The 24,736-nt window shown below is 47.9% G+C and overlaps 1 protein-coding gene across 4 annotated transcripts; it reads left to right on the top strand.

Annotated features, from left to right (window-relative positions):
• The first annotated feature begins 277 nt into the window (after window positions 1–277).
• Window positions 278–8,176, top strand: ECHDC3 (enoyl-CoA hydratase domain containing 3). Of its 4 annotated transcripts, XR_008332451.1 has the most exons (6): window positions 278–478; window positions 2,518–2,669; window positions 3,541–3,638; window positions 4,567–4,767; window positions 6,111–6,993; window positions 7,041–8,176. XR_008332451.1 is itself a non-coding variant. In XM_053405964.1 (5 exons), the coding sequence occupies exons 1-5, from the start codon at window positions 300–302 to the stop codon at window positions 6,423–6,425; spliced, it is 915 nt and encodes a 304-aa protein (XP_053261939.1). In that variant the 5' UTR covers window positions 278–299; the 3' UTR covers window positions 6,426–8,176. The 4 variants fall into 4 exon arrangements, 3 of the variants coding, with proteins under 3 accessions (XP_053261939.1, XP_053261938.1, XP_053261940.1); XM_053405964.1 differs by having other exon boundaries at window positions 2,518–2,639; window positions 6,111–8,176; XM_053405963.1 differs by having other exon boundaries at window positions 6,111–8,176.
• Window positions 8,177–24,736: the final 16,560 nt, after the last annotated feature.

Here is a 24,736-nt window from a genome sequence, read left to right as displayed (position 1 = left end):
GATGATAATAGATCAAGGATGGAATAACAAATAAAGTGAATAAACAATAACAAAAAATAATAGGTAAAGAAGATCGCACACGGGTGGAGGGAAGTACTGGGTTGTGGGGGAGGGAGGTGAAGGGATTAATCGAAATTGTTAAAAATTGCTATAGTGTTTTAAGAGATTTAAATTTTTATATAAATAGGGGGGGGGGCAGTTTTCGGCTGTCCTTTGGCAGCCGGCAGGGGTCAGCAGCGTGCAGAACCGTCTCTCCTCCTCCTGCTCCGCCCCCGGCCCGGACAGGGAGGGAGGTTGCAATGGCTGCAGCTGCTTTTGCGAGAGGCGCCGGGCTCTGCACCGCGCAGCTCCCGCGGCCGCTGCTCCGCACCCAGCGCATCTTTGCAAGCGGCGGCGGCGCGCCCGGGCGGAGGCAGCATTGCCAGCAAGTTCCCGCGGAGCCGAGGCTGACTCGCACGTGGCAGGAGGATGGGATCAGGTGGGCCGGACAGAGGAAGAATGGGCTTGTTTATTTGCATTTCTGTTCCGCTTCTCCCTCCAAAAAGCTCCAGGAGATTGGCATGCACGGTTCTTTCCCCCCTCCCCACCCCGTGCACCGTTCTCCATTTCATCCTCACAACCACAACCAGGTTGGTTAGGGATTTGAACCGTGTTCTCCCACGACCTAGTCCCCGCTCTAACCACTGCTCCGCACTGCCTGTGATGCACGAACGGACCCAGAGAATTTGGGTTAGGGAGGTTTGCCTGTTCGCCTCCCTACCAACTGCTCATCTCTTTGCCAGGGTCAAGTTTCTAGTTCCTTCCAAGTCCCTTGAGCTTTTATGTCAACTGGAAAGAGAGTGAGTGGCATTTTATGGGACAGGGGAATTGCTTAGGGAGGGGGTGAAGAAACAGACCCTCCTCTAGTTTTTTTTGGGGGGGGCGCAAACTCCTGCCATCCGTGACCATTGGTCATGCTGGCCGAGGCTGGTGAGAGTTGGGTTCCAGCAACAGCTGGAACATGTTCCCCCGCCCCTCATGCTGCGCGAATGACTTTTTTGAGGGCTTTGCTTTATCTCTTTTAAACATATGAGCATAGAGAATGGGCAAGATCCTGCAGTGAGCAAGGGCTAGTCTGGATGACCTTTGGGGACCTCTTCTGGCTCCAAAATTCTGTTGTTCCTGCTGCTGGGCAAACGTGCTCTACCTGCAGACGATGTTGATATGTTCTGCCGCTGAGCATGGTAGTTTACAGAATATATATGCGTGAGCTGAACTGGGGCAAGGGGCAAAGGTGGGACTTTAACGGTGGACTTTGAAAACCCTGTTGCCCAAATAAAACTGGAGCTGAACCAAAAACGTAGGCTTGCTTCCTTTTATGCTGCAGCCTAGGAGGCTCTAGGCTTTAGAAAGCTCTCAAGTTCTGCAAGCAAGAAATAAATGACTAGAACACTTACTTCCGGGTTTGCAGTGTTTGGGTTCCAAGTTGTTTGAGTACCAAGGTGTTTGAGATCCAAGGTACCACTGTACTCATATAATTTTTAAAACACTCTTTTTATCCCTACATTTGAAGATTAGATAGTAAGAATATGGGAACTGACAGAGTAGAATTAACTAACGTTGTAGGAGTTTATATTGGTGTAATAAGACAATGTCCAACCCTATGAATTATTGGGAATTAAACAACAGCAATTGGTATACTTAATGTTCTTTTGCTTTGTGGCTGTTGGCAACTCTGCTTGTTCGTTAGGTATTTTTTATCTGGTGGAGAGAGAAAAACAACTTTCTTCCCAACCATGTGAGCTAAAGGTAAAGGGACCCCTGACCATTAGGTCCAGTCGTGGCCGACTCTGGGGTTGCAGCACTCATCTCACTTTACCTGCCAAGGGACCCAGCTTCTGGGTCATGTGGCCAGCATCACTAAGCCGCTTCTGGTGAACCAGAGCAGCGCACGGAAATGCTGTTTACCTTCCTGCTGGAGCGGTACCTATTTATCTACTTGCACTTTGACGTGCTTTTGAAATGCTAGGTTGGCAGGAGCAGGGACCGAGCAACGGGAGCTCACCCCGTCACGGGGATTCGAACCGCCGACCTTCTGATCAGCAAGTCCTAGGCTCTGTGGTTTAACCCACAGCGCCACCCGCGTCCCATCCATGTGAGCTAGTTAACATATATTTATGGGATGCAAATGTGATGTCTCTGGATGCTTGGCTAGAGAGCTACATTTTTGGTCCATGGGTTGCAGAAGGTCACTGTTTCACTTCCTACCATCTCCAGGTTGGACTGGAAATTTCCCTCTGTGAAATCCTGCAACGCAACTTCCAGTCTAGCTGCCGCATCATATTAAACCACAGTTAGAAGCAAACCGTGGTTTAGCGTGAATGCATGCCCACAGTTTCATGATGTGATGTGAATCATATTTTTACCGGAGAGGTTACATGCACATTGATACAACATAATCCTTTGTTACCCACAAATCTTAATATGGTGCAGACAGCTACGTATGAAAGTGTCTCTCATAAAAATTATATTTCACAGGAACATTGTTTTGAACAATCCTCTCAAGAGAAATGCACTTTCGCTCTCCATGATAAGCTCCCTCCGTGAGGATGTTCTGCGCGATATTGAAAGCACCGATCTGAGAGTCATTATAATTTCAGGTATTTTGCTCATCAAACCTATGAGGGTAGGTATGTAACTTTGGGTTTATATATTGTAAACCGCTCTGTGAGCCTTGGATGGAGGGTAGTAGAGAAATTTAATAGATAATCATAGTAATAGTAGTGATGGTGATGATGATGATGATGATGATGATGATGATAATAGTAATAATAATAATAATAGAGTGGGGAAATTAGTCTTACAAAACCAATCAAAGTATTTGTGCTACCTTGTCGTCCTTGAACAGTCTTTTGTCTAAGAAGAGACTTGTCTTCACTCCATCTCTGACACCTCCATCTATTCACCCCCAGATTCCACACTCTCCTACATCTCTTCACTATCAGATCATATTTAATTTCTTTCCTTTCTTCAGACACCTTTTCTCTCCTTTCTGCTTTTAAAGCACCCTTACAATTTCTTTATTCAGCTACGTTTCCATCTTGCTTTTCCACCAGAAGTTCTTGCGCTACTTCAAGGTGAGGGGTGGGGTCAGTCTTTGGAGGCCCAGTGGGAACATTTGGGATTTTGAGAAAGTGCCGTGGGCACCAGACTGCAAAATGGCGGCTGCTTGAAGGCGGGGTGTGTGGTGTAACACAAAATGGCTGCCACATCTAAAAGAACAAAAGAGGCAGACCTCCACAAAATGAACAGGGCTTTCCTCCTCAGAATGGGAGGGTAGATGTGTGTCTGGTCCTGGCATCTAGTAAACTGTGGGTATGTTTTATCAGGGTGTGTGTGTAAGAGATGTTGAACAAACAGGAAATGGAGGACTGCAGGTTCCCCATCTCTGCAGTAATGTGTGTCGGCCTGTCGTTCTCTGGGCAAGGATTTGGTCATGTCGAGGGTACAAGATGCACATAAAATTCTCTTGCTTCCTTTCACATGCCTTCCCCCACCCAGGAGAAGGTCCCGTTTTCTCCTCTGGGCATGACTTGAAGGAACTGGCGTTTGAGAAGGGTGAGAAGCACCACAGAGAAATCTTTGAGACCTGTTCTGAGGTGAGATGGTTCACATTGATGCTGCCACTGTTAAAGAGCTCGCCTGCCTGGAGGCAGTTTATCGGCTTCCCATCATGCCACAAAATTTTAATTGGATGGTCTGCTCAAAAAAACAACAACACACACGTTAAAGCATTGCTTGATCTTTCTGAAGGTAGAATCAATGGAATAACATCTGGCTGAGTGTTGGCAAGCGTAAGAAACTGAGTAGCTGGTTATCCTGATGAACAGAAGACCCAACTGCTTTTATCCTGATGAACAGAAGACCCAACTGCTAAGACCTGCCCCTTGAATAGAATTAGAGGACTGTTAACTTGGAACAGGATGGTCCGAGTGTAATTTTGAGAGGGGTTAGGGGCCATAGATTTGAGAGGTTTTCTGTATTTGACTAGCAATGCATCAGTGTTGTATTATTAAATGCGTTCATCTGCCTTAACGAAAGTCATAAAGGATCTTGTCGTTAGAAGAATACAGGTGACACTTTCCCTCAATAATAATGATAAGAATAAGATTTATATACCACCCTTTATCCAAAGATCGCAGGGCAGTGTACAACATTTACAAAATAATTCACATAGCATAATAATAAGGGCAATAAAGCAATCACATAATAATAGTCCCCCCCCCATTTAAAAGGCCCCGGATTGTCTAATAATGGCTGAAGGCCTGCCTAAAGACATGCAATGGTGGTTCCTGGTGAGCCTCTCTGGGCTGAACATTCCACAAATGGGGAGCCACCACAAAAAAGGCCCTTGCTCGCGTTGCCACTCTCCAAACTTCTCTGGGAGTGGGGGCACAGAGGAGGGCCTGAGATGCAGGGTTAGGGTCAGTTCATATGGGGAGAGGCAGTCCTTAAGGTGTTGTGGTCCTGAGCCCTATAAGGCTTAATAGGTCAGCACCAGCACTTAAAAAAACTGCTTGCTTACAGGTCATGACGTTGCTCCCCAAGCTACCTGTTCCTGTAATCGCCAAAGTCAACGGCTTGGCCACGGCCGCCGGCTGCCAGTTGGTGGCCAGCTGCGATATTGCTGTGGCCAGCGAGAAATCCAGGTTCGCCACACCGGGAGTGAACGTCGGCCTGTTCTGCTCGACGCCTGGAGTGGCCCTGGGGAGATCTCTCCCGAGAAAGGTGGGCCTCTTCAAAACAAGGGTTTTGTTGTCGTACTTTGTTCACTTGCTGTACTTGCTGCAAGCAGATAGTCCCCAAACACGATGGTCATGTTGGCGCCTGAACTACAGGGGCTTCAGAACTGTGGGCTTGCCATTGTCAGGGCCGGCCAAAGCATTAGGCAGAGTGAGGCTGTTGCCTCAGGCAGATGATTTAAGATGTCTTGAGAAAGGCAGCAGTTTTCATTTATTTATCCTGTGCATTTTGACTCCCACGGAGAGGCACACTTGTGGGACGTTCTGCCTTGTGCACTAAAATAACTTGGTCAGCCTTCGGTTGAGCAAGGTGGGAGGAAGACATTTGCTGTTCTCCCTTGGGCAGCAAAGTTTTGGGCTCGCCCCATTGATTATTAAACGGTAAGAATTTGCCTGTGGTCTGGCAGTATGTGTACAGCGACTTGGTCTCCATGGGCCAGTCATCCATGTGGGGCTCTTCTTATTCCTCTTTTCTCATCCCATGGGATTTCCCAACATGTATGTACTACGGCCCCCAACCAGATACTATGATCTTCCTAGTACAGGAGTGGGGACTCTCTGACATGAGGTCCAAAAGTAGCCCTCCAAACTTCTCTGCCTGGCCTCATCACTCTCCCCCCCCCCAGCCACTCTCTTAACTGGCCTTTCTTCACACCTTCCCTCAATTTCTTTTGACGGACTAGAAGAGGGCTTCCCACACTTGGGTCTCCGGTTGTTTTGGGACAGTTGAAACATCTTTTTTTGGTCTTCTCCAGTTGAGCCAAAATGGACTTATGTGCATGCATTACGGAAAGTAACATACAAAGGTGCATTACATTAGGGGAAATTGATTTGCAAAAAAAATGTATATATTAGGCAAAACTGCAAACAAACATGCCTATTTGGAGAAATTTGCATTCAAATGCTGGTGAATTGTCATGAGGACTTCAAAAGAAAATTGTGAGCTGATGTGGAGAATTGTACTTAAAACTAGGACAATGAGAAACCGAGAGAAACCAAAGTAGATAGGTTTCTCCATCCCTATACACCACTCTGTCCTCCAACAGAAGAACACAGCCAGGGGGTTCAGGAAAAAACCCTACTACAACTCCCATCATCCCTAGCTAACAGGGCCAGTGGTCAGGGATGATGGGAATTGTAGTCCAAAAAAATCTCAGCTGGCAACCCAAGCTTGGGAAACTGCGTCCTTGAAGTCTGATCATGATTCTTGCTTGCCTGGATGAAGACTAGAGAGGGATGCGCGAGCAGAATCTGGCCCACTGTACATTTTGCATTCACCGCTCTGGCCGCCTGGCCCCTAATTTCTTTGTTTGCGACAATTCTTTCCAGGTTGCGATGGAGATGCTGTTGACGGGAGAGGCCATGACCGCCCAGGAGGCGCTTCTGCACGGGCTCATCAGCAAAGTGGTCTCAGAAGACAAGCTGGAAGACGAGACCCTGAGAATCGCCCGCAGGATATGCGAGAGCAGCCGGCCTGTCGTGGCTCTGGGCAAATCCACCTTTTACAAACAGATGGAGCAGGACATCGGCGCTGCCTACAGAATAGCCTCCCGGGTCATGGTGGAGAACCTGGCCCTGCAGGATGGGCAGGAGGGCATCAAGGCCTTTGTCTCCAAACGCAAGCCGGCCTGGTCGCATTCCTGAACCGAAATCTCCCATGGGATGCCCATCCTCTTTTAAGAGCCAAATCAATTGAGATCATCGTAGCTGGTGCCTTCTCTCTCTGAAAATCCTAGGGACTATCATCTTGTTAAATGCGCTTGATTATGCAACAGGTCCGCCTTTGAAAATTGACGGTCTGTCTGATACACATTGATCTGTTAATCTGTAGAGGTGCAATACCAAACAGGAAAGTGATGCTCGTTGCAATATCAAAACAAAGTGAATTTTAATTCAGGCTTCCTTCGAAGCTATGTAGATATAGGGATATAAAGTACTGCCTTGACGCTGAGCCAGACCATTCAGCCAATACTCTCACAGGCAGCCTCTTTCTTCTTCTGACTCTCCTCCTTGAGTGTTGTTGTTTTAACTGGAGATGCCAGGAATCGAACCCAAGGCCTTCTGTGCAAAGCATGCCACTAGCCTTAGCTGCTTTCTGAACGGCATGCCAAGTTCCACTCACTCAGCACTGTGGAACCTTTTAAAGAAGTGTTGTCTATATTAGCTAGTTAGATCTGATTCAGATGGTGGGGGACCTGTGGCCTTCCAAGACGTCGGACTACAACTCCCATCAGCCCCTGTTGGCATGGCCGATGGGAGTTGTAGTCTGTCAACAGCTCAAGGACCACAGGTGCCCCTTCCCTTGTTTTATGTGTTGGCATCTTTGCTACTAAGCCAGCTCTGAGTCTGCAGTCCTTCCTGTCTTCCACCATGGAGGAGAAGAGCTGAGACTTACCTCCAGTTCCTGTGGATCAGAAGACCCCCCCTACACACATGTCCCAAAGTTATATCCCGAGTTATACTGCCACATTCGTGCGGGTTTTGGAAGCCAGTCTTGGATGAATAGTAGGTTATCAATAGGCAATTACTGGAAGGGGGAGAGGGGTGTGTGGCCTGGGCTTCCCCAACCTAGTGCCCTCCAGAAGTTGCTGGACTACAGCTCCCATCGTTCCTAGCCTGCAGGGCCTGCAGACAGGGGCGATAGGAGTTGCCCTCTGAGGACAGCAGGCGGGTGTAGGCAGAGCCTTGGGAGCCAGACTAGAGGGGAGGGTGGTTGGAGAAGCTCAGAAGAAAGGCATTCCTGGGGGAACAGGACCTGGATCAAAAAGACAATGACAAATGGCTACCAGGTTTGCATTTTCAGCAAGGAGCTTCTCAGCAAAAAATAGAGAAAAGCTCCAGAAATGCTTTGCAAATGGTTCTTTTCTTTTGGTAGGAGTTTTGAGGAGCCCCTGACTCCCCATTCCCCTCGCCTTGATCTTTATTAGATCTTGGATGAATCGCATAGGAGTTTTGCTGACAGCAAAGGGTTTGCCCAGCTGTGATCTTCTTGGCTGCTGCATTGCATCTGGATAGAGAGCGGACGTGATTTATTTCTCCAGCTAACCCTATAAACCTATGATTTCAAAAACCGGGATGTTTGCACCATCTTCCCAGAAAGGCACAGGTGAGATGTATTTCTGATAAGATCTTATCACAAGGCACCGCACAGGAAACCCCAGCAATTGCACCTGCAGCTGCCTGACTGTAAGCTGGAAGGGGTGCTCTGAATCACCTTTGCAAACTGGGTTGCTTTGCATTTTGAAAGGAGGAAGTGAGCTACTCCTTGCATGGTCACCAGAGGGCGGTATCCATTCATGTTGTAATGCACAGTGCCTTTTTTGGTCCTGTATGGTTTTTTTAGCTTCCCTGGTCCGAGTCTAGGAAACAATAAAAAGCCAAGTATTTTAGCGTCATCTCCGCATGCATCAAGTTCTTCGATCGTTAGCTGTTTCTGATTTCTAAAATGTGTGAGTTGTTCTAAACAGCTCTTTAAAAACAGCTCTGAATGTTGCAATAGAACCAGCTGCGATCTGTGATGCTCAGGGCAATCTAGAGCATGAATGGGGTCTGGGGAGAAGAGGAGCCGTAGGAAACTTCCTTGAACTGAGTCAGGCTCTTGGTCCATCTAGCTCAGTATTGTCTATTCTGCACAGACTGGCAGCGCCTCTCCAAGGTTTCATGCAAGGGGTAAGAATAATAATAATAATAATAATAATAATAATAATAATAATTTTTTATTTATACCCCGCCCATCTGGCTGAGTTTCTCCAGCCACTCTGGGCGGCTTCCAATCAAGTGTTAAAAACAATACAGCATTAAATATTAAAAACTTCCCTAAACAGGGCTGCCTTCAGATGTCTTTTAAAGATAAGATAGCTGCTTATTTCCTTCACATCTGAAGGGAGGGAGGGCGCCACTACCGAGAAGGCCCTCTGTCTGGTTCCCTATAACCTCACTTCTCACAATGAGGGAACCGCCAGAAGGCCCTTGGCGCTGGATCTCAGTGTCCGGGCTGAACGATGGGGGTGGAGACGCTCCTTCGGGTATACAGGACTGAGGCCGTTTAGGGCTTTAAAGGTCAGCACCAACACTGTGAATTGTGCTCGGAAACGTACTGGGAGCCAATGCAGATCTCTCAGGACCGGTGTTATGTGGTCCTGGCGGCCACTCCCAGTCACCAGTCTAGCTGCCGCATTCTGGATTAATTGCAGTTTCCGGGTCACCTTCAAAGGTACCCCCACGTAGAGCTCATTGCAGTAGTCCAAGTGGGAGATAACCAGAGCATGCACCACTCTGGCAAGACAGTCCGCAGGCAGGTAGGGTCTCAGCCTGCATACCAGGTGGAGCTGGTAGACAGCCACCCTGGACACAGAATTAACCTGCACCTCCATGGACTGCTATGAGTCCAGAATGACTCCCAGGCTGTGCACCTGGTCCTTCAGGGGTGCAGTTACCCCATTCAGGACCAGGAAGTCAGCTGGGATAGCTCAGTTGGTTAGAGCATGGTTCTGATGATGCCAAGGTTCCATGTTCAATCCCCATATGGGACAGCTGCATTGCAGGGGGGTTGAACTAGATTAAGGTTACCAGGTTTTTTTCAATGAGTCCGGGGACACTTTTCAACTTCAGTCAGAATGGATGGATTTTGTCAGGGGACTGATTTGTAAATCTGGGGACTCCCTGGGAAATGGGGACGTCTGGTATCTTAGACTAGATGTTCCTCAGGGTCCCTTTCAACTCTGCAATTCTATGATTCCATGGCATTCACACAGCCTTAAGTGGGGATGCCAGAGATTGAATTTGGGGCTGTTTGTGTGCAAAACCGATGCTGTGCTTCTGAGTTAACAGCCCATGCGTAGCTCAGTAGCAGATCATATATTTCACTGGCAAATCCCATTTCAGCTGAAAAGTATCTCGGCTGGGCTGGAGTAGCAGAGATCCAGAGAAGCCAACTTCTATGTATATTATATTATAGACAGCATCAAGGTCCATATAGTTAAAGCTATGGTTTTCCCCAGTAGTGATGTATGGAAGTGAGAGCTGGTCCATAAAGAAGGCTGATCGCCGAAGAATTGATGCTTTTGAATTCTGGTGCTGGAGGAGACTCTTGAGAGTCCCATGGACTGCAAGAAGATCAAACCTCTCCATTCTGAAGGAAATCAGCCCTGAGTGCTCACTGGAAGGACAGATCCTGAAGCTGAGGCTCCAATACTTTGGCCAACTCATGAGAAGAGAAGACTCCCTGGAAAAGACCCTGATGTTGGGAAAGATGGAGGGCACAAGGAGAAGGGGATGACAGAGGACGAGATGGTTGGATAGTGTTCTCGAAGCTACCAGCATGAGTTTGACCAAACTGCGGGAGGCAGTGGAAGACGGGTGCCTGGCGCGCTCTGGTCCAGGGGGTCACGAAGAGTTGGGCACAACTAAACAACTAAACAACAACATGTATATTAGCTCAGGAGTGAGCACCATTAAGTTCATTAAGGCCTATGGCAAGGATGGGGAATCTGTAGCTCTAAAGAGGTTATCGGGCTCCCAACTCCCATCAGCGTGGCCAGTGGTCTGGGATGATGGGAGTTGTAGTCCAACAGCATATTGTGTAGCACAGGATCCTCAGGGCTACAAACCTCGGCTGCAATCCCCTAAATGCTATTGGGGAGCTCTGCAAGACCTTGTGTCGTAAATCCATGAAGTCTTTGATGAAGCTTGCACTGGTTTTTTTCTGAGGCACCCTAACATAGGGCTGCTTCATATGTTGCAAGCTCCTCCCATTGGACCTTAACACTTGATGAAACACGCATTGGGTCGGCTTGCTGGTTGATTAATACAGTGGTGCCCCGTAAGACGAATGCCTCGGAAGACGAAAAACTCGCTAGACGAAAGGGTTTTCCGTTTTTTGAGTCATTCCGCAAGACGAATTTCACTATGGGCTTGCTTCGTAAGATGAAACGTCTTGCGAGTTCTTGCGAGTTTGTTTCCTTTTTCTTAAAGCCGCTAAGCTGTTAATAGCCGCTAAGCCGCTAATAGCCACTAAGCCGCTAATAGCTGTGCTTCGCAAGACGAAAAAAACACAAGACGAAGAGACTCGTGGAACGGATTAATTTCGTCTTGCGAGGCACCACTGTACCACCAACTGCTTGGTTAAAATCACTTCCTAAGGGAGCGGCCTATAAAGGTTCCCCGGAGATATTTCTGGAGATAGCAAAAACACAGCTGAAAAGCGGAACTGATTTTATCGGTTTCCTTTCCCATTGGATCTGGGAAAAGAACAATGGGGTATTTGTAATTCAGGTTTTGTGCACAGTCATCCCTAATGCCTCAGGGCAGGTGGAGAAGAATTGCCACAGCTTTTATTTGCAACCATCCGATCAATGCAGATATATAAAACAATGCCAGCTTTAGGTTTTTCTGACTCCAAGCCAGAGTTTCCCCCCCCTGTGTGTTCCATAAACAAACACTAACAATGTCTTTCTGTTGTGTGTTGAACCTTGGCTACTCAATTCAAGCTTCGCGGGTGGTGTTGGTTGTGTAACAGTTTATTAAACAGGGCTATTTACAAGTCCCTGGCAGGGCTCCTCACACAGGCCTGCAGCAGGGATTCTCCTAGTATAACAGAGAAGAAGGGGAGAGGCTGGAGTGTTTTGCAGTGGGGTAGGACACAGTTTAATTCCTAGCGATTACCATTCAGAATTTTTTTGCCATACTGTGGAAACGTTGAAAGCAATTGTGAACTTAATGGTTTTGGGTGAAGGTAGGTGATAGCCGATGCAACGGGTTAAGCTGCATGGGCCGTTGGTTTCAAACATTCAGTTGCAAGGTGAAATTCAACATAGCACCAAGGACATTGCTTTGTCAGTGCATGCATTCATGTTTCCCTGATGGAAATACAGTGGTACCTCGGGTTAAGTACTTAATTCGTTCCGGAGGTCCGTACTTAACCTGAAACTCTTCTTAACCTGAAGCACCACTTTAGCTAATGGGGCCTCCCGCTGCCACCGTGCGATTTCTGTTCTCATCCTGAAGCAAAGTTCTTAACCCGAGGTACTATTTCTGCGTTAGCGGAGTCTGTAACCTGAAGCGTATGTAACCTGAGGTACCACTGTAGCTCCCCTTTGAGATTGGGGGGAGGCGCAGGAGGGGAGAAGTCCGATTGCGCTAGTTTAAAGTCCTTTGAAATAAAAAATAAACACGTTTTTAAAAAGTGAAGTGATCATTCTGTGATATTATGGCATGGGTAGGCAACCTAAGGCCCGGGGGCCGGATGCAGCCCAATCGCCTTCCCAATCCAGTCCGCGGACAGTCCAGGAATGAGTGTGCTCCATAATGCCAACACGGACTGGCAGCAGCTGGCAAGCAGGGAGGCTTTGCATGGTACCTTCTGCATGCAAAGCAGATACTGTGCTCCTGAGTTACGGCTCTTCTGTAATACAACATGGCTTTTTCACAAGCAAAATGAGCTTAAAGGTAAAGGTAAAGGGACCCCTGACCATTAGGTCCAGTCGTGACTGACTCTGGGGTTGCGGCGCTCATCTCGCTTTATTGGCCGAGGGAGCCGGCGTACAGCTTCCGGGTCATGTGGCCAGCATGACTAAGCCGCCTCTGGCAAACCAGAGCAGCGCATGGAAATGCCATTTACCTTCCCGCCAGAGTGGTACCTATTTATCTACTTGCACTTTGACGTGCTTTCGAACTGCTAGGTTGGCAGGAGCAGGGACCGAGCAACAGGAGCTCACCCCGTCGCGGGGATTCAAACCGCTGACCTTCTGATCGGCAAGTCCTAGGCTCTGTGGTTTAACCCACAGCGCCACCCGCATCCCGTAAATGAGCTTAGCCAACTCTTAATGTAGGGACACAGGCAGACACCTCCTATTGAGTCAGACCATTGGCCCTGCTGGCTCAGTCTTGTCTACACTGGCTGGTAGTGGTTCTCCAAGATTCCAGATTGGGGATGTTCCCAGCCCTGCCTAGGGATGCCAAGAGCTGAACCTGGGATCTTTTGCATGGAAAGCAGTGCTACTGAAGCGAGGCCCCCGATCATTTTGGTTGCTCTGTTCCACATTCCTCCTAGTGTTGTGTTTTGCTTGCTTGTTCCTTTTATATGGGAGAAGAATGAAGCTGAGCCTTTTGTTGCAGCCCGAAAAGTGACAAGCACATTAAGGGAAAATACTTGTTAAAAATTCATATTTTATTCAGTTATGAAAAATACATGTGTGTTAGTATGTTATTTTAAAAGTGCTTTAAAACTGTTTGCTGGGAACCAAGAATGTTGCAGGGACTAGTTTTGGTAATCATCGTTCTCTCCTGCATCGAAGTTCTAAAGGACTCTGCAATGCCAAGTGTTTAAAGAATCAAACCTTTGGAAAACAAAGGTGTGGTCAGTAGCTCTTCGGGCTTAGCAAAGTTGTTATCGCTGTGGTGTTTGCTGTGGAAATAGAAACTGATAGCTGGAGCTCAAAAAAGAAAGAAAGAAAGAATACTCAAACGTTTTCTTCCAGACAGTCACACACTTGGCACATGGACTTGTGATGGGTCGGTTTTTCCATGCCGTATTTGAAAATTTCAGTCTGATATTTTCCAATAGCCCACCTCCTTTTCCAGCTAACAATATGATCCACACACAAAAAGTCAGGAGTGTAATTGTTCTCTGCAGCTACTCTATTATTATGAAATTTACTTCCTGTGGAGGTTCACCAGAGCCTTAACCTGAGCGCATTTATGATTGTAAGACTTCCCCAGGAAAGCAAATGTTGACTGGGGTGAACAAGGAGTGATTTGACTAGCACCCCAATCTGGTAATCGTCTTCCATGAGTGCAAGGGAAATTGGCCTGTCTTTTATAGGTGTCACACACAAAAACCAAGTGCTGGTTTTCTCTTCCACAAACTGATATCAAATGCCAGCAGTGCCCTTCAGCTCTCTATATTGGACAAACAGGCCAACTTCCAAGAGACTGCGATCTACTCACAGAGTTAAAAACTGGCAGTGATCTACCCTCTTTTTTGGGGTTCAGGTCAAAGTTTTTGTGCTTTTTTTAGGGAGGAGGAAAGCCTTGTTTTTTTGGGGTGCAGGGCAAAGTTGAGCTTCATTGGGGGGAGCCAGTGATCTACCACAGGTATTCAGTGATCTACCAGTAGATCACAACCTTCCTGTTGGACATGCCTGGCCTATGCCAAATGATAAATGGACATAAATCTGACATCAGGAATCACAAGAGAAGCCAGTAGGAGAACACTTCAATCTCCCAGGACATTCAATGCAGGATCTCAAAGCAGCTGTCTTCTTATAAAAGAATTTCAGAAATAGACTTGAAAGAGAAGTTGCTGAATTACAACTTATTACTAAACTGAAAACTATGGAGAGACCTGGTCTGAATAGAGATATTGGATTCTTGTCTCATTACATATGCTAATGTGTATGGTCATCTGCATACTATCCTTTGCTTTTTCCTGTAGGACTACCAGTAATTGCAGTCGTTAACAGTCCTCAACAGGTTTAACATACCCACTGAGTCAATCACCCATCTCCTACTACCCTTCTGAGAAAACCCCACCCTCCATAGATGACCCTGCTGAGACCACACTTCTTCATTCTTGAGAAATCCAGCTTGCCTGCTAGAAGAGTTGTCAACAGTGTCAAAGAGGAATTGGAGGTTCTTGATTTCCTCCACCTGATTTTTGCCTTCATCCCAGTGACTCTGCCTGATGCAGAATTTGCTTCAAATAGCCAGGGATTTAGCATCACCATCACAGCTATCCTGAGAAGGAGAGGAAAGGACGGGAAAGCAATGCAAACGAAGCTTAAAGCAACATCTTGACTTTTAGGGCAATAAGACATATTTCTGAAGAGCACTCATGCACATCACGGCCTTACTGAATCACTGAACCGCCTTCTTGCCAAAAATAACAAACGGAAAAGGCTGTGCCATGGGAGCAGACAGAATTTTTGTTGGGGGGAGGCAGGCCTTTTGTTGGGGGGCCAGGCCTTTTGTTGCTGGGGCAGAGCCTCAGTTAGCTATGCATATTTTTTTATTGGTTTGGGGGGCAGCTTATCCCCCCTGGCTACCACCTTGGGCTGTGCCCAGGAAATCTAAATGTTGCACCAAGGGAGGAGCCATCCAGAGTTTATTTATGATGCTATTTATATCCCAGTTTTCTTTCAAGGAGATCAAGCTTGGGTCCCCAGCTGTTGTCGGACCACAACTCCCATCATCCCTAGCTAGTAGAAGCAGCGGTCAGGGATGATGGGAGTTGTAGTCCAGAAACAGCTGGGGGGGCAAAGTTTGAGAGACACTAGACCATAGAGGGAGCAGGGGGCTCATCACCCAATGAGCACTACCTGATTTGTTTCCCTGCACCTGCAGCCCCGCAAACTCCCATTCAAGGAAGCTGTCATCTGCACATGTGCAACAGCTGCCACAAATTATTATTATTTATTAAATTTCTGTCCCTCCCTTCATCCCAGGATCACAGGGCGCCTTACAATATAAAAACACAAAAATACATAACGTAGTAACAAACAAACAAAATACCCCCCAGATTAAAAGGCCGTAGATTGTTTAATTCGCCAAGAAGAGGAATGTTTTTGCCTAGTGCCTAAAGATTTTTAATGAAGGCGCCAGGTGAGCCTACTTGAGGAGAGCATTCCACAAGCGGGGAGCCACTGCAGAAAGGACCCTGTTCTCATGTTACCACCCTCCAGACGTCTTGTGGAGGGGCCTCAGATGATGATCACAGGTTCAATTCACACACCTCGGCTTACCCACGGCTTCCGTTTTCTAATTGGATGGAAGCTGGTTTAAGGGAAATGCCAGGGATTGAACTTGGCGTCTTAATCATGCAAAGCATGTCCTCTGTTGTGGAACCTCAAGAATGGTAATCATAAGTGTCCCATATGACTACATGGCCCCCCAGCCCCATACCTCCCCAAGTGCCCATTGGCTACTCATTCCATCTCATCCTGCCTCTGCTCCTATTTAGGAACAACATACCCAAGAAATATGCAACAGTGTAGGAGAGCCCTTGATAATTACCTGTCTCAGTGCAGGATATTATGAAGCTGCAAAACATCTATCATCATAAGAGGGCAAAGAAATGTCCTCTTGATTCAGGGGGCAGGACTCCCTCTAGCAGGCTGAAGTTACAGGATAGTAGATTTCTTTTACTTTTATAAAATTTTATTCATATTTGCACATATATCCAGGAAAAACATAAACAAAAAATCCACCACATACCTTATACAAATTATATCCACTTCACAAATCTTAAATAAAATACATAACTGAGTTAGTCTCAACTGAACCTTGGACTTCCCTCCACTCCTTTGGTAAGTATCGAATAAATTATATAGTCGCGTACTTTTTAACTCTTTTACATAGGCCTTTCCCACTGTTAGAGTTATTTCAACCCCGCCAGTGTCACCTGAGATTTAGATTCCATATACATTAAATATTTCTTCCAATTATCATGAAATTTCTGTTCGTCTTGGTCCCTTAATCTTCCTGATATTCTATCAAGCTCAGCATAATTTATCATTTTAACCTGCCAATCACTTATGTTGGGTATTACTTCTAATTTTACAGGATAGTAGATTTCTATGGAACATCAATGGAAACTTCTTGATAGTAAAAGCTGTTCTTTTTTTTTTTTTTTTTAGTAAATACCTGTAGATTGTTTTTCTCTCTGGCTTTACTTCCTTCCTGCTTCTGCATCTCGGTTTGTGCTGGGCCTTCCTTTTGTTAACCTCGTGACTGTTATGGTACAAGTGTAATGTTTTGAAGGTTTCTGTTGAGGAGAACAGTGCTGCCCTGCTCTCTAAGCGGTTCCTGGGGCAGCTCTACACAGCATTGGCTTCCTTGCTGAAAGCCAGCTCATTAGGGAGAGGTAAAAGGTAATGGTAAAGGACTCCTGGACGGTTAAGTCCAGTCAAAGGCGACTATAGGCTTGCAGCACTCATCTTGCTTTCAGGCCAAGGGAGCCGGCATTTGTCCACAGACAGCTTTCCAAATCATGCAGCCAGCATGACTAAACTGCTTCTGGCACAATGGAACTCCGTGACGGAAACCAGAGCACATGAAAATGCCGTTTCCCTTCCCGCTGCAGCGGCACCTCTTTATCTACTCGCACCGGTGTGCTTTCAAACTGCTATATTGGCAGAAGCTGGGACAGAGCAACGGGAGCTAACCCCATCAGGAGATTTGAACCGCCGACCTTCTGATCTGCAGGTCCAAGAGGCTAGGTGGTTTAGACCACAGGACCACCCGCATCCAGGGAGGTGCAGGGCAACTGCCCCATCAATCTATGCAGCTGGGTAAAAGGTAAAGGTAAAGGGACCCCTGACCATTAGGTCCAGTTGTGGCCGACTCTGGGGTTGCGGCGCTCATCTCGCTTTATCAGCCGAGGGAGCCGGCGTACAGCTTCTGGTCATGTGGCCAGCATGACTAAACCGCTTCTGGCGAACCAGAGCAGCGCATGGAAACACTGTTTACCTTCCTGCCAGAGTGGTACCTATTTATCTACTTGCACTTTGACGTGCTTTTGAACTGCTAGGTTGGCAGGAGCAGGGACCGAGCAACGGGTGCTCACCCCACTGCGGGGATTCGAACCGCCAACCTTCTGATCGGCAAGTCCTAGGCTCTGTGGTTTAACCCACAGTGCCACCCACGTCCCTCTATGCAGCTGGGAAGGCTTGCCTAAACAGAAATGGCTTTAAGCAGGTGCCAGAAAGAGTACAGCGAAGGCATCTACCTGTGGTCAATTGGTGTCATGGACTGACTGGATTCAGAGGAGTGGTGAGAGGCAACAGCTGGGGAACCGAAAGGGAACCCCCAACCAGGGGAAGAAGGCTCAGAGCCAGGAGACTGGTGGTGGGGTGACGGCGAGTGGGCAGAGGGTCCCTTCTTCCAACTCTACAATTCTATGATTCCGTGAAGGCCCCCTTCCATTCTGAGACTCTTGTGTTTGTGCCCTTCTCTATGCTGGAGCAGTTTCATGAAAACAGTTGAGTAGGAAATGAATGGGTGTCACACTGTTCATCAATGAGCAACCCTTTCTGGCATGGCATTAAGAAGCCCAGAGAAAGGTACCAAGCTCTGCTTTCCCTTTCCCTCCGCAGCGAATGAAGAAGCCCCTGTATTTCATTGACTCTCCGAAGGCAGGAGTCCATGCAGAAAGACGAACAGCGTCTGCCTTTCGTTGTTGGACAACAAGCTTTGCCTAGGCCAGCTGTTAGAGCCGGGACAGATGACAAGAGGCGCTGACAATGCAGCTACTTAGGCAAAGTGAATAGTTCATTAAGCGATTAAGCACCAACAAAGATTGCAGTTTCCATGTTGTAATCTTGCAGTCATATCCCAAAGTGCTAGGAGGGAGGCCAGGGCAAGAAAGGGGTGGCAGGGCTTTCTGCTTATCGCCTCCAGGCAGGGATAAAGACATTATCAGTCTCCCTTGGTTACAATCAGGCCTGCAGCAACCCTGGACATTTGAGGGACATCTGGCTTCCTTGTCTTCTTTATACCCAATTAAGGAGCAAGGCTAACCTCCCCCATGACGGCCCAGCTGGGCTTTAGGGAGTGATATCTGCAGTCCTGCCATGAACACTGACTAGGGTGGAAGCTGGCACACAGATTGGGCCCAGTGCTGCCATGTGATGGCAGTAGGCCAGATCTGGCAGATCCTGGACTGACATGGCCCTGCCTTGCGCCACAATGCCCATTATGGGGACTTTCTGCTTGGGCCTTCTCACTGGAGAAATTGGGAGGTCCACACCAGTGGAGGGAGGCTGGCGTCACACTGCAAGTAGAGGCAAGAGAATGCAGCTCAACCGGGATGTGTGGAGGGACACTTGCATCCAATCCAAACTCTTCCCCCAGCCCGGCGCAAAGGGGGATCTGATTTCTCTGCCCATCTGTTGTAAGGGGTGGGAGCAAGCAAAAATGGACATTAATTCTATGGTTCAATGGTGGAACCAGCCCAGCGGTACAGTCTTGGGTTACAGACACTTCAGGTTACAGACGCTTCAGGTTACAGACTCCACTAACCCAGAAATAGTACCTCAGGTCAAGAACTTTGCTTCATGATGAGAACAGAAATCATACAGTGGTGGCAGTGGGAGGCCCCATTAGCTAAAGTGGTGCTTCAGGTTAAGAACAGTTTCAGGTTAAGAACGGACCTCCAGAACAAATTAAGTTCTTAACCCGAGGTACCACTATACTATCATGCTCCACTGAGCCTGCTCACATGGAAGGGCAACACACTGGGCAAGCAATAATAATAATAATTATAATAATTATAATATGTTGTTGTTGTTGTTGTTGTTGTTGTTGTTGTTGTTGTTGTTGTTGTTATTATTTATACCCTGCCCATCTTGCTGGCTTTCCCCAGCCACTCTGGGCAGCTCCCAACAGAATATCAACAATGTGATAAAACATCAAACATTAAAAACTTCTCTAAACTGGGCTGCCTCCAGATGTCTTATAAAAATTGTATAGTTATTCACTTTCTTGACATCTGATGGGAGGGCATTCCACAGGGTGGGCACCACTACCAAGAAGGCCCTCTGCCTGGTTCCCTTTAACTTCGCTTCTCACAGTTAGGGAACCACCAGAAGGCTCTTGGCACTGGACCTCAGTGTCCAGGCTGAACAATAGGGGTGGAGATGCTCCTTCAGGTATACTGGGCCGAGGCCATTTAGGGCTTTAAAGGTGAGCACCAACAATTGTGCCTGGAAACGTACTGGGAGCCAATCAAGGAAAGCTGGCAGGTTGCTGGATCCCAACCAGAGTCTTTAAGGCTCTGTATTCCTCCAAAAGGGGCACCCCTTGTGGAGGTTGCCCAAACCAGGAAGTATAAAAGAGCTTGCTTGCTCATTTGCTCTGTCCGGGGTCCTGAAAGACCAGCCCTGAGACCACTCTTGTATCCAGGAGCTCTGACCTGTGGCTGAAACTTGCTTGTCTGTTTTCTCTGCCCCACCTGACTACGGCTTCCTCTTTGGCAGGACTGGACAAGGTTTGGGGCTGTGCAAAAGCTTGCTCATTCACCTAAGGCAGAGACGACCTGTGGGGTGCCCGCCAAATTCTTTAGACTACAACTCCCAGCATCTCTGACCATTGACCCAACCAGCTGGGACTGATGGGAGTTGCAGTCCATAACAACAAAAGGAGGGTTCACTGCCCTGTGCCTGCCCAAACCACAACGACAGAGGTTAAGAAAGAGTTCTTTCATCATGCTGGTAAGGGTAGAGGCCCAGCGGCAAGCACAGGGCCCAGGTATGCAAGCAAGGCAGGAGATTCAGAGCTGAACGAAAGCAGCAGAGATGTCCCAACCGAGGCCACGCCTCGCTCCACCCAGCCTTTAAAGATGTGGTGTGGTGAGATCACTTGCGAGACACTCTCACTTTACAGGAATGCAAATGAGCACTGGGTTGATGCATCTGATCGTGTTTATGGCGGTGGTGTCCGGTTCTGGGTAACAAAACTGCATCCTGCCCCATGCTCAACCACCCCATGGGCTGGTTGAGGAGCCCTCCCCAAAGAGGCTCTGCACTCTGCTAGACGGATGGTGGACAGAGCTGGAAGATCACATCTCTGATTCCTGGAGTCAAAAGGGGAGAACCTCCATCCTCCATTGCTGGGAGCAGCCATCAGCTCCACCCTATTCTGCTTCATCTCCTTCCTGCTTCTGCTCATCCTGATGGGGCTGCCAAACCATACCAGATCCTGAAGAAGCCAAGCGGCCTGGGACAACCATCCCTGACCCAAGTCATATGATGCCAGGGGCTGGCAGGACTTGAGAGCCAGTGTGGTGTAGTGGTTAAGAGCAGTGGACTCGTAATCTGGTGAACCGGGTTCGCTTCCCTGCTCCTCCACATGCAGCTGCTGGGTGACCTTGGGCTAGTCACATTTCTCTGAAGTCTCTCAGCCTCACTCACCTCACAGAGTGTTTGTTGTGGGGGAGGAAGGGAAAGGAGAATGTTAGCCGCTTTGAGACTCCTTCGGGTAGTGATGAAGCGGGATATCATATCCAAACTCTTCTTCATCGGGGGAAGAGGGGCTGGAGTATGACACGGGAGATGGGGGTCAGTGATTTGTGGGGAACTGTACTGGCCAGGAGTCCAGAGGCAGGGGAAGGTTCAACGCTGGAAGGTGGAGCACAGGATAGGTTAGAGGAAGAGGCAGGTAAGGCAAGCGAAGGACCAGGGGCTTCCTTGCTTTCTCTTGCACCACTGTCTCACAGAACCAGTAGGGGATTGAAAAGGGAGGAGCAGAGGACATTGCCATGCAGGTGCAGTCTCTGGCTGCGTGTGTGCAGCCCGGCAGGGGAAGGCACATAAACTGGTGGAGGGGGAGTGGTCCCCTGCTGATGCAGCTGCTCCACAGAGCAAGGACTTGGGAATAGCTGCCTAGATGCTAGATTGGTGTGCATAGAGCTGTAGAAGTGTTATCTTTGACAATGAAGAGCTAACTATCTGCCATGTGCATTCCTTTGGCTGGGATGTGCCCTTGACATACAACAGGGATGGAGACCCTGTGGCCTTCTAGATGTTGTTGGAAACCAACTCCCATCAGCCCCAGTCTGCAGGGCGAAAGATCGAGAATTATGGGAGATGTAGTGCAACAACTGTAGATGGCTGCAGGTTCCCCATCCCTGACTTACCACTTGACAGCTTCAAAACAATGGGAGGGAGCTTGCTTTTATGGCAACTGGCCCTGAAGGAGAAACAATCCTCTCCATCACAACTATTACTAGTGTTGGTGGTCCAACACACACACACACACACACACACCCCTTCTCACCAAGCCGTGCCTTAGATCTTTACTTTTTTTCAAATACAAGATTGGGAAGCAGATCTATTACTTTAAGAAAAAACAGAAACAGGTCTGTTCCTCCACATTCCTCTGCTGGCTAAGCTGATCTCCCAAATGCTACCCTGATGAAAAAGCTGACATCAATTAATAGAGGTGCCAAATCCAATTATTTTGCCATTTGGCTCATCATGAGAAGCTTAGGCATTGGGTCTATATTTAGATTCTCCTCTGGAGGGTATCTAGCCTTTCTTCTGGGGGCAGGAAGAATGTTAGAAATTATAGTTTGTTTTTGGTAGGAACACAAGAAGATGCCTTACAGCAGGCATAGGCAAACTCCGGCCTTCTAGATGTTTGGGACTACAATTCCCGTCATCCCTAGCTAACAGGACCAGTGGTCAGGGATGATGGGAATTGTAGTCCCAAACATCTGGAAGGCCGGAGTTTGCCTATGCCTGCCTTACAGTAATGCAGGCCATTGGTCCATTGAACTGGCAGCATCTCTCCAGGGTTTCAGACAGGGAGTCCCTTACAGCCTTACCTGGTGATGCCAAGGATGGAACCTGGGACCTTCTGCATGCAAAGCAGATGTTCTACAACCGAGCTATGGTCCCCTTTCCATGTGTGGGGGTAGTAGGGAGATGTGCATCTGCCAGTCGATTTCATTACATATTTTCCATGGCTTCAGACAACATCTAAAACTCTACCTAGGAGTGGATTTGTGAGTCTGGCATCAGCAGTGGTCACCTTCGAGAGTGGAACAGGTTCACATGGCTAAAGAAGACTCAATCCTGGTTCTGTTAATGGGTTCACTATGAGCGGGTGGCGCTGTGGGTTAAACCACAGAGCCTAGGGCTTGCTGATCAGAAGGTCGGCGGTTCGAATCCCCGTGATGGGGTGAGCTCCCGTTGCTCAGTCCCTGCTCCTGCCAACCTAGCAGTTCCAAAGCACGTCAAAGTGCAAGTAGATAAATAGGCACCAGTCCAGCGGGAAGGTAAACGGTGTTTCCATGTGCTCCTCTGGTTCACCAGAAGCGGCTTAGTCATACTGGCCACATGACCTGGAAGCTGTATGCCGGCTCCCTCGGCCAATAAAGCGAGATGAGCGTCGCAACCCCAGAGTCGGCCATGACTGGACCTAATGGTCAGGGGTCCTTTTACCTTTACCTATGAGCGCCAGGCTATAACTACTTCCGTTCGTTCCTTAGGAACAGAAGAAGAGCCCAGCTGGATCAGGCCAAAGTCCCTTCTAGTCCAGCATCCTATTCTTCCTGTAGCCAACAACAGAGGTATTCGAGAAGCCCAGAAACAGAAACTGACTTCAACAGCACTTTGCCTCAGTTGTCATTGCCAGGAACTGGTATTCAGAGACACCTGCTTCTGAATTCTAGACCTCACAATCATGGAAGTGCCCCTTTGCTTTTACAGGAGACTCCATTCATTTCTTCATTCCCACCCGCTGCTCCAAGAATCAACCAGAATTCCATGACTACTACTGAGCATGCTCAGTTTTCACTGGGCTGTTTCCTGTTCACCCTTCCAGCAGCTAAGAGGTGTTTGGGGTCCCCCCCCGTAAATGTTTTTGGTAATTCTGCAAACTTTGAGGTTCCCTTCAAAGCTTCCTGATACTTCCCTTTTTGTGTGGATGATGCTGTTTTAGCATGGTAAAGAGGGGCAGTGTTCTCAAAGCTACCAGCATGAGTTTGACCAAACTGCAGGAGGCAGTGGAAGACAGGAGTGCCTGGCGCGCTCTGGTCCAGGGGGTCACGAAGAGTCGGACACGACTAAACGACTAAACAACAACAACAACATGGCCCTCCAAGTGTCCCTATTTTACAGGGACAGTCCCGGATTTACAGAAGCCATTCTGGTTTCTGATTTGATCCCGGAATGTCCCACTTTTCCGTAGGACATCCCTATTTTCATCTGAGAAATGTTGGAGGAGATGAAATTATGCAACCCCCAAGCCAAGAAGATAAGTAACTATACAACTTTTAGGGGACGTCTGAAGGCAGCTGTGTATAAGGAATTTTTTTAATGTTTAATGTTTTTTAATGTTTTCATATATGTCAGAAGGGCACCCAGCATGGCTGGGGCAACCAAGTCAGATGGCCTGGGTATAAATATAATAATTGAATAAAGGTAAAGGGACCCCTGACCATTAGGTCCAGTCGTGGCCGACTCTGGGGTTGCGGCGCTCATCTCGCTTTATTGGCCGAGGAAGCCGGCATACAGCTTCCATGTCATGTGGCCAGCATGACTAAGCCGCTTCTGGCGAACCAGAGCAGCGCACGGAAACGCCGTTTACCTTCCCGCCGGAGCGGTACCTATTTATCTACTTGCACTTTTGGGTGTGCTTTTGAAGTGCTAGGTTGGCAGGAGCAGGGACCGAGCAACGGGAGCTCACCCCGTCGCGGAGATTCAAGCCGCCAACCTTCTGATCGGCAAGTCCTAGGCTCTGTGGTTTAACCCACAGCGCCACCCGCGTCCCAATAATTGAATAGGATGCCCCTATTTTCATCAAAGAAATGTTGGAGGGCGTGTGATAGAATTTCAGATTCCATACTCAAAAAAGTGAGGATTTTGGGATCATGGCGATGCTTTTGTCCTCTACCTCGGGCATCTCTTCCCCCCTTGTAGCCCCAGATGCAAAGGGGAGGATTTTAGAAAGAGAAAATACACAATTTGTTGTTCCATTCTGTTCATATTCCATTCATTTCTTTTTTCAGAGAGTAGTAATTAGTCATCTCAATTACTGTTTCCAGATCCAGAGAGGGTGGATGTTGTTCAAGGAAACAAGTTGTGCGAAGGTGTGTTATTTGCTCACTCTTTGGATCCAGGCCGCGAATGTTGCGTCTCTATTCGTACACCATGGTATGAAAATGAAATGAAATCTTCACACAGTCCTCAGCACAACCGGTTTGGCCTCTTTTTAGAAGCATGTCAGGTATGCCGCTCTTTCCTGTCCTGCAGATTGCCAAGAGGCCGTGAGCAGCAGCAGATGGTTGTTACTTAACCACTCGTTATGGATTTGGCGTGTAATTATGAGTAGGTGGAACAGTTCCAGAGAGGGAGGGAGAAAGAGAGAGAGAGAGAGAGAGAGAGAGAGAGAGAGAGGTGTTTGGGTATTCCAGTTTGGCCCGATTGCAGAAGTGGGCCCAGTGTAACAGAGTGAAG

Source organism: Podarcis raffonei, chromosome 10 (assembly GCF_027172205.1).
Source record: "Podarcis raffonei isolate rPodRaf1 chromosome 10, rPodRaf1.pri, whole genome shotgun sequence".
In the NCBI taxonomy this organism is placed as follows: Eukaryota; Metazoa; Chordata; class Lepidosauria; order Squamata; family Lacertidae; genus Podarcis; species Podarcis raffonei.
The sequence above is the reverse complement of the archived record's forward strand: the minus strand, read 5'-3'. Positions and strand labels throughout refer to the sequence as shown.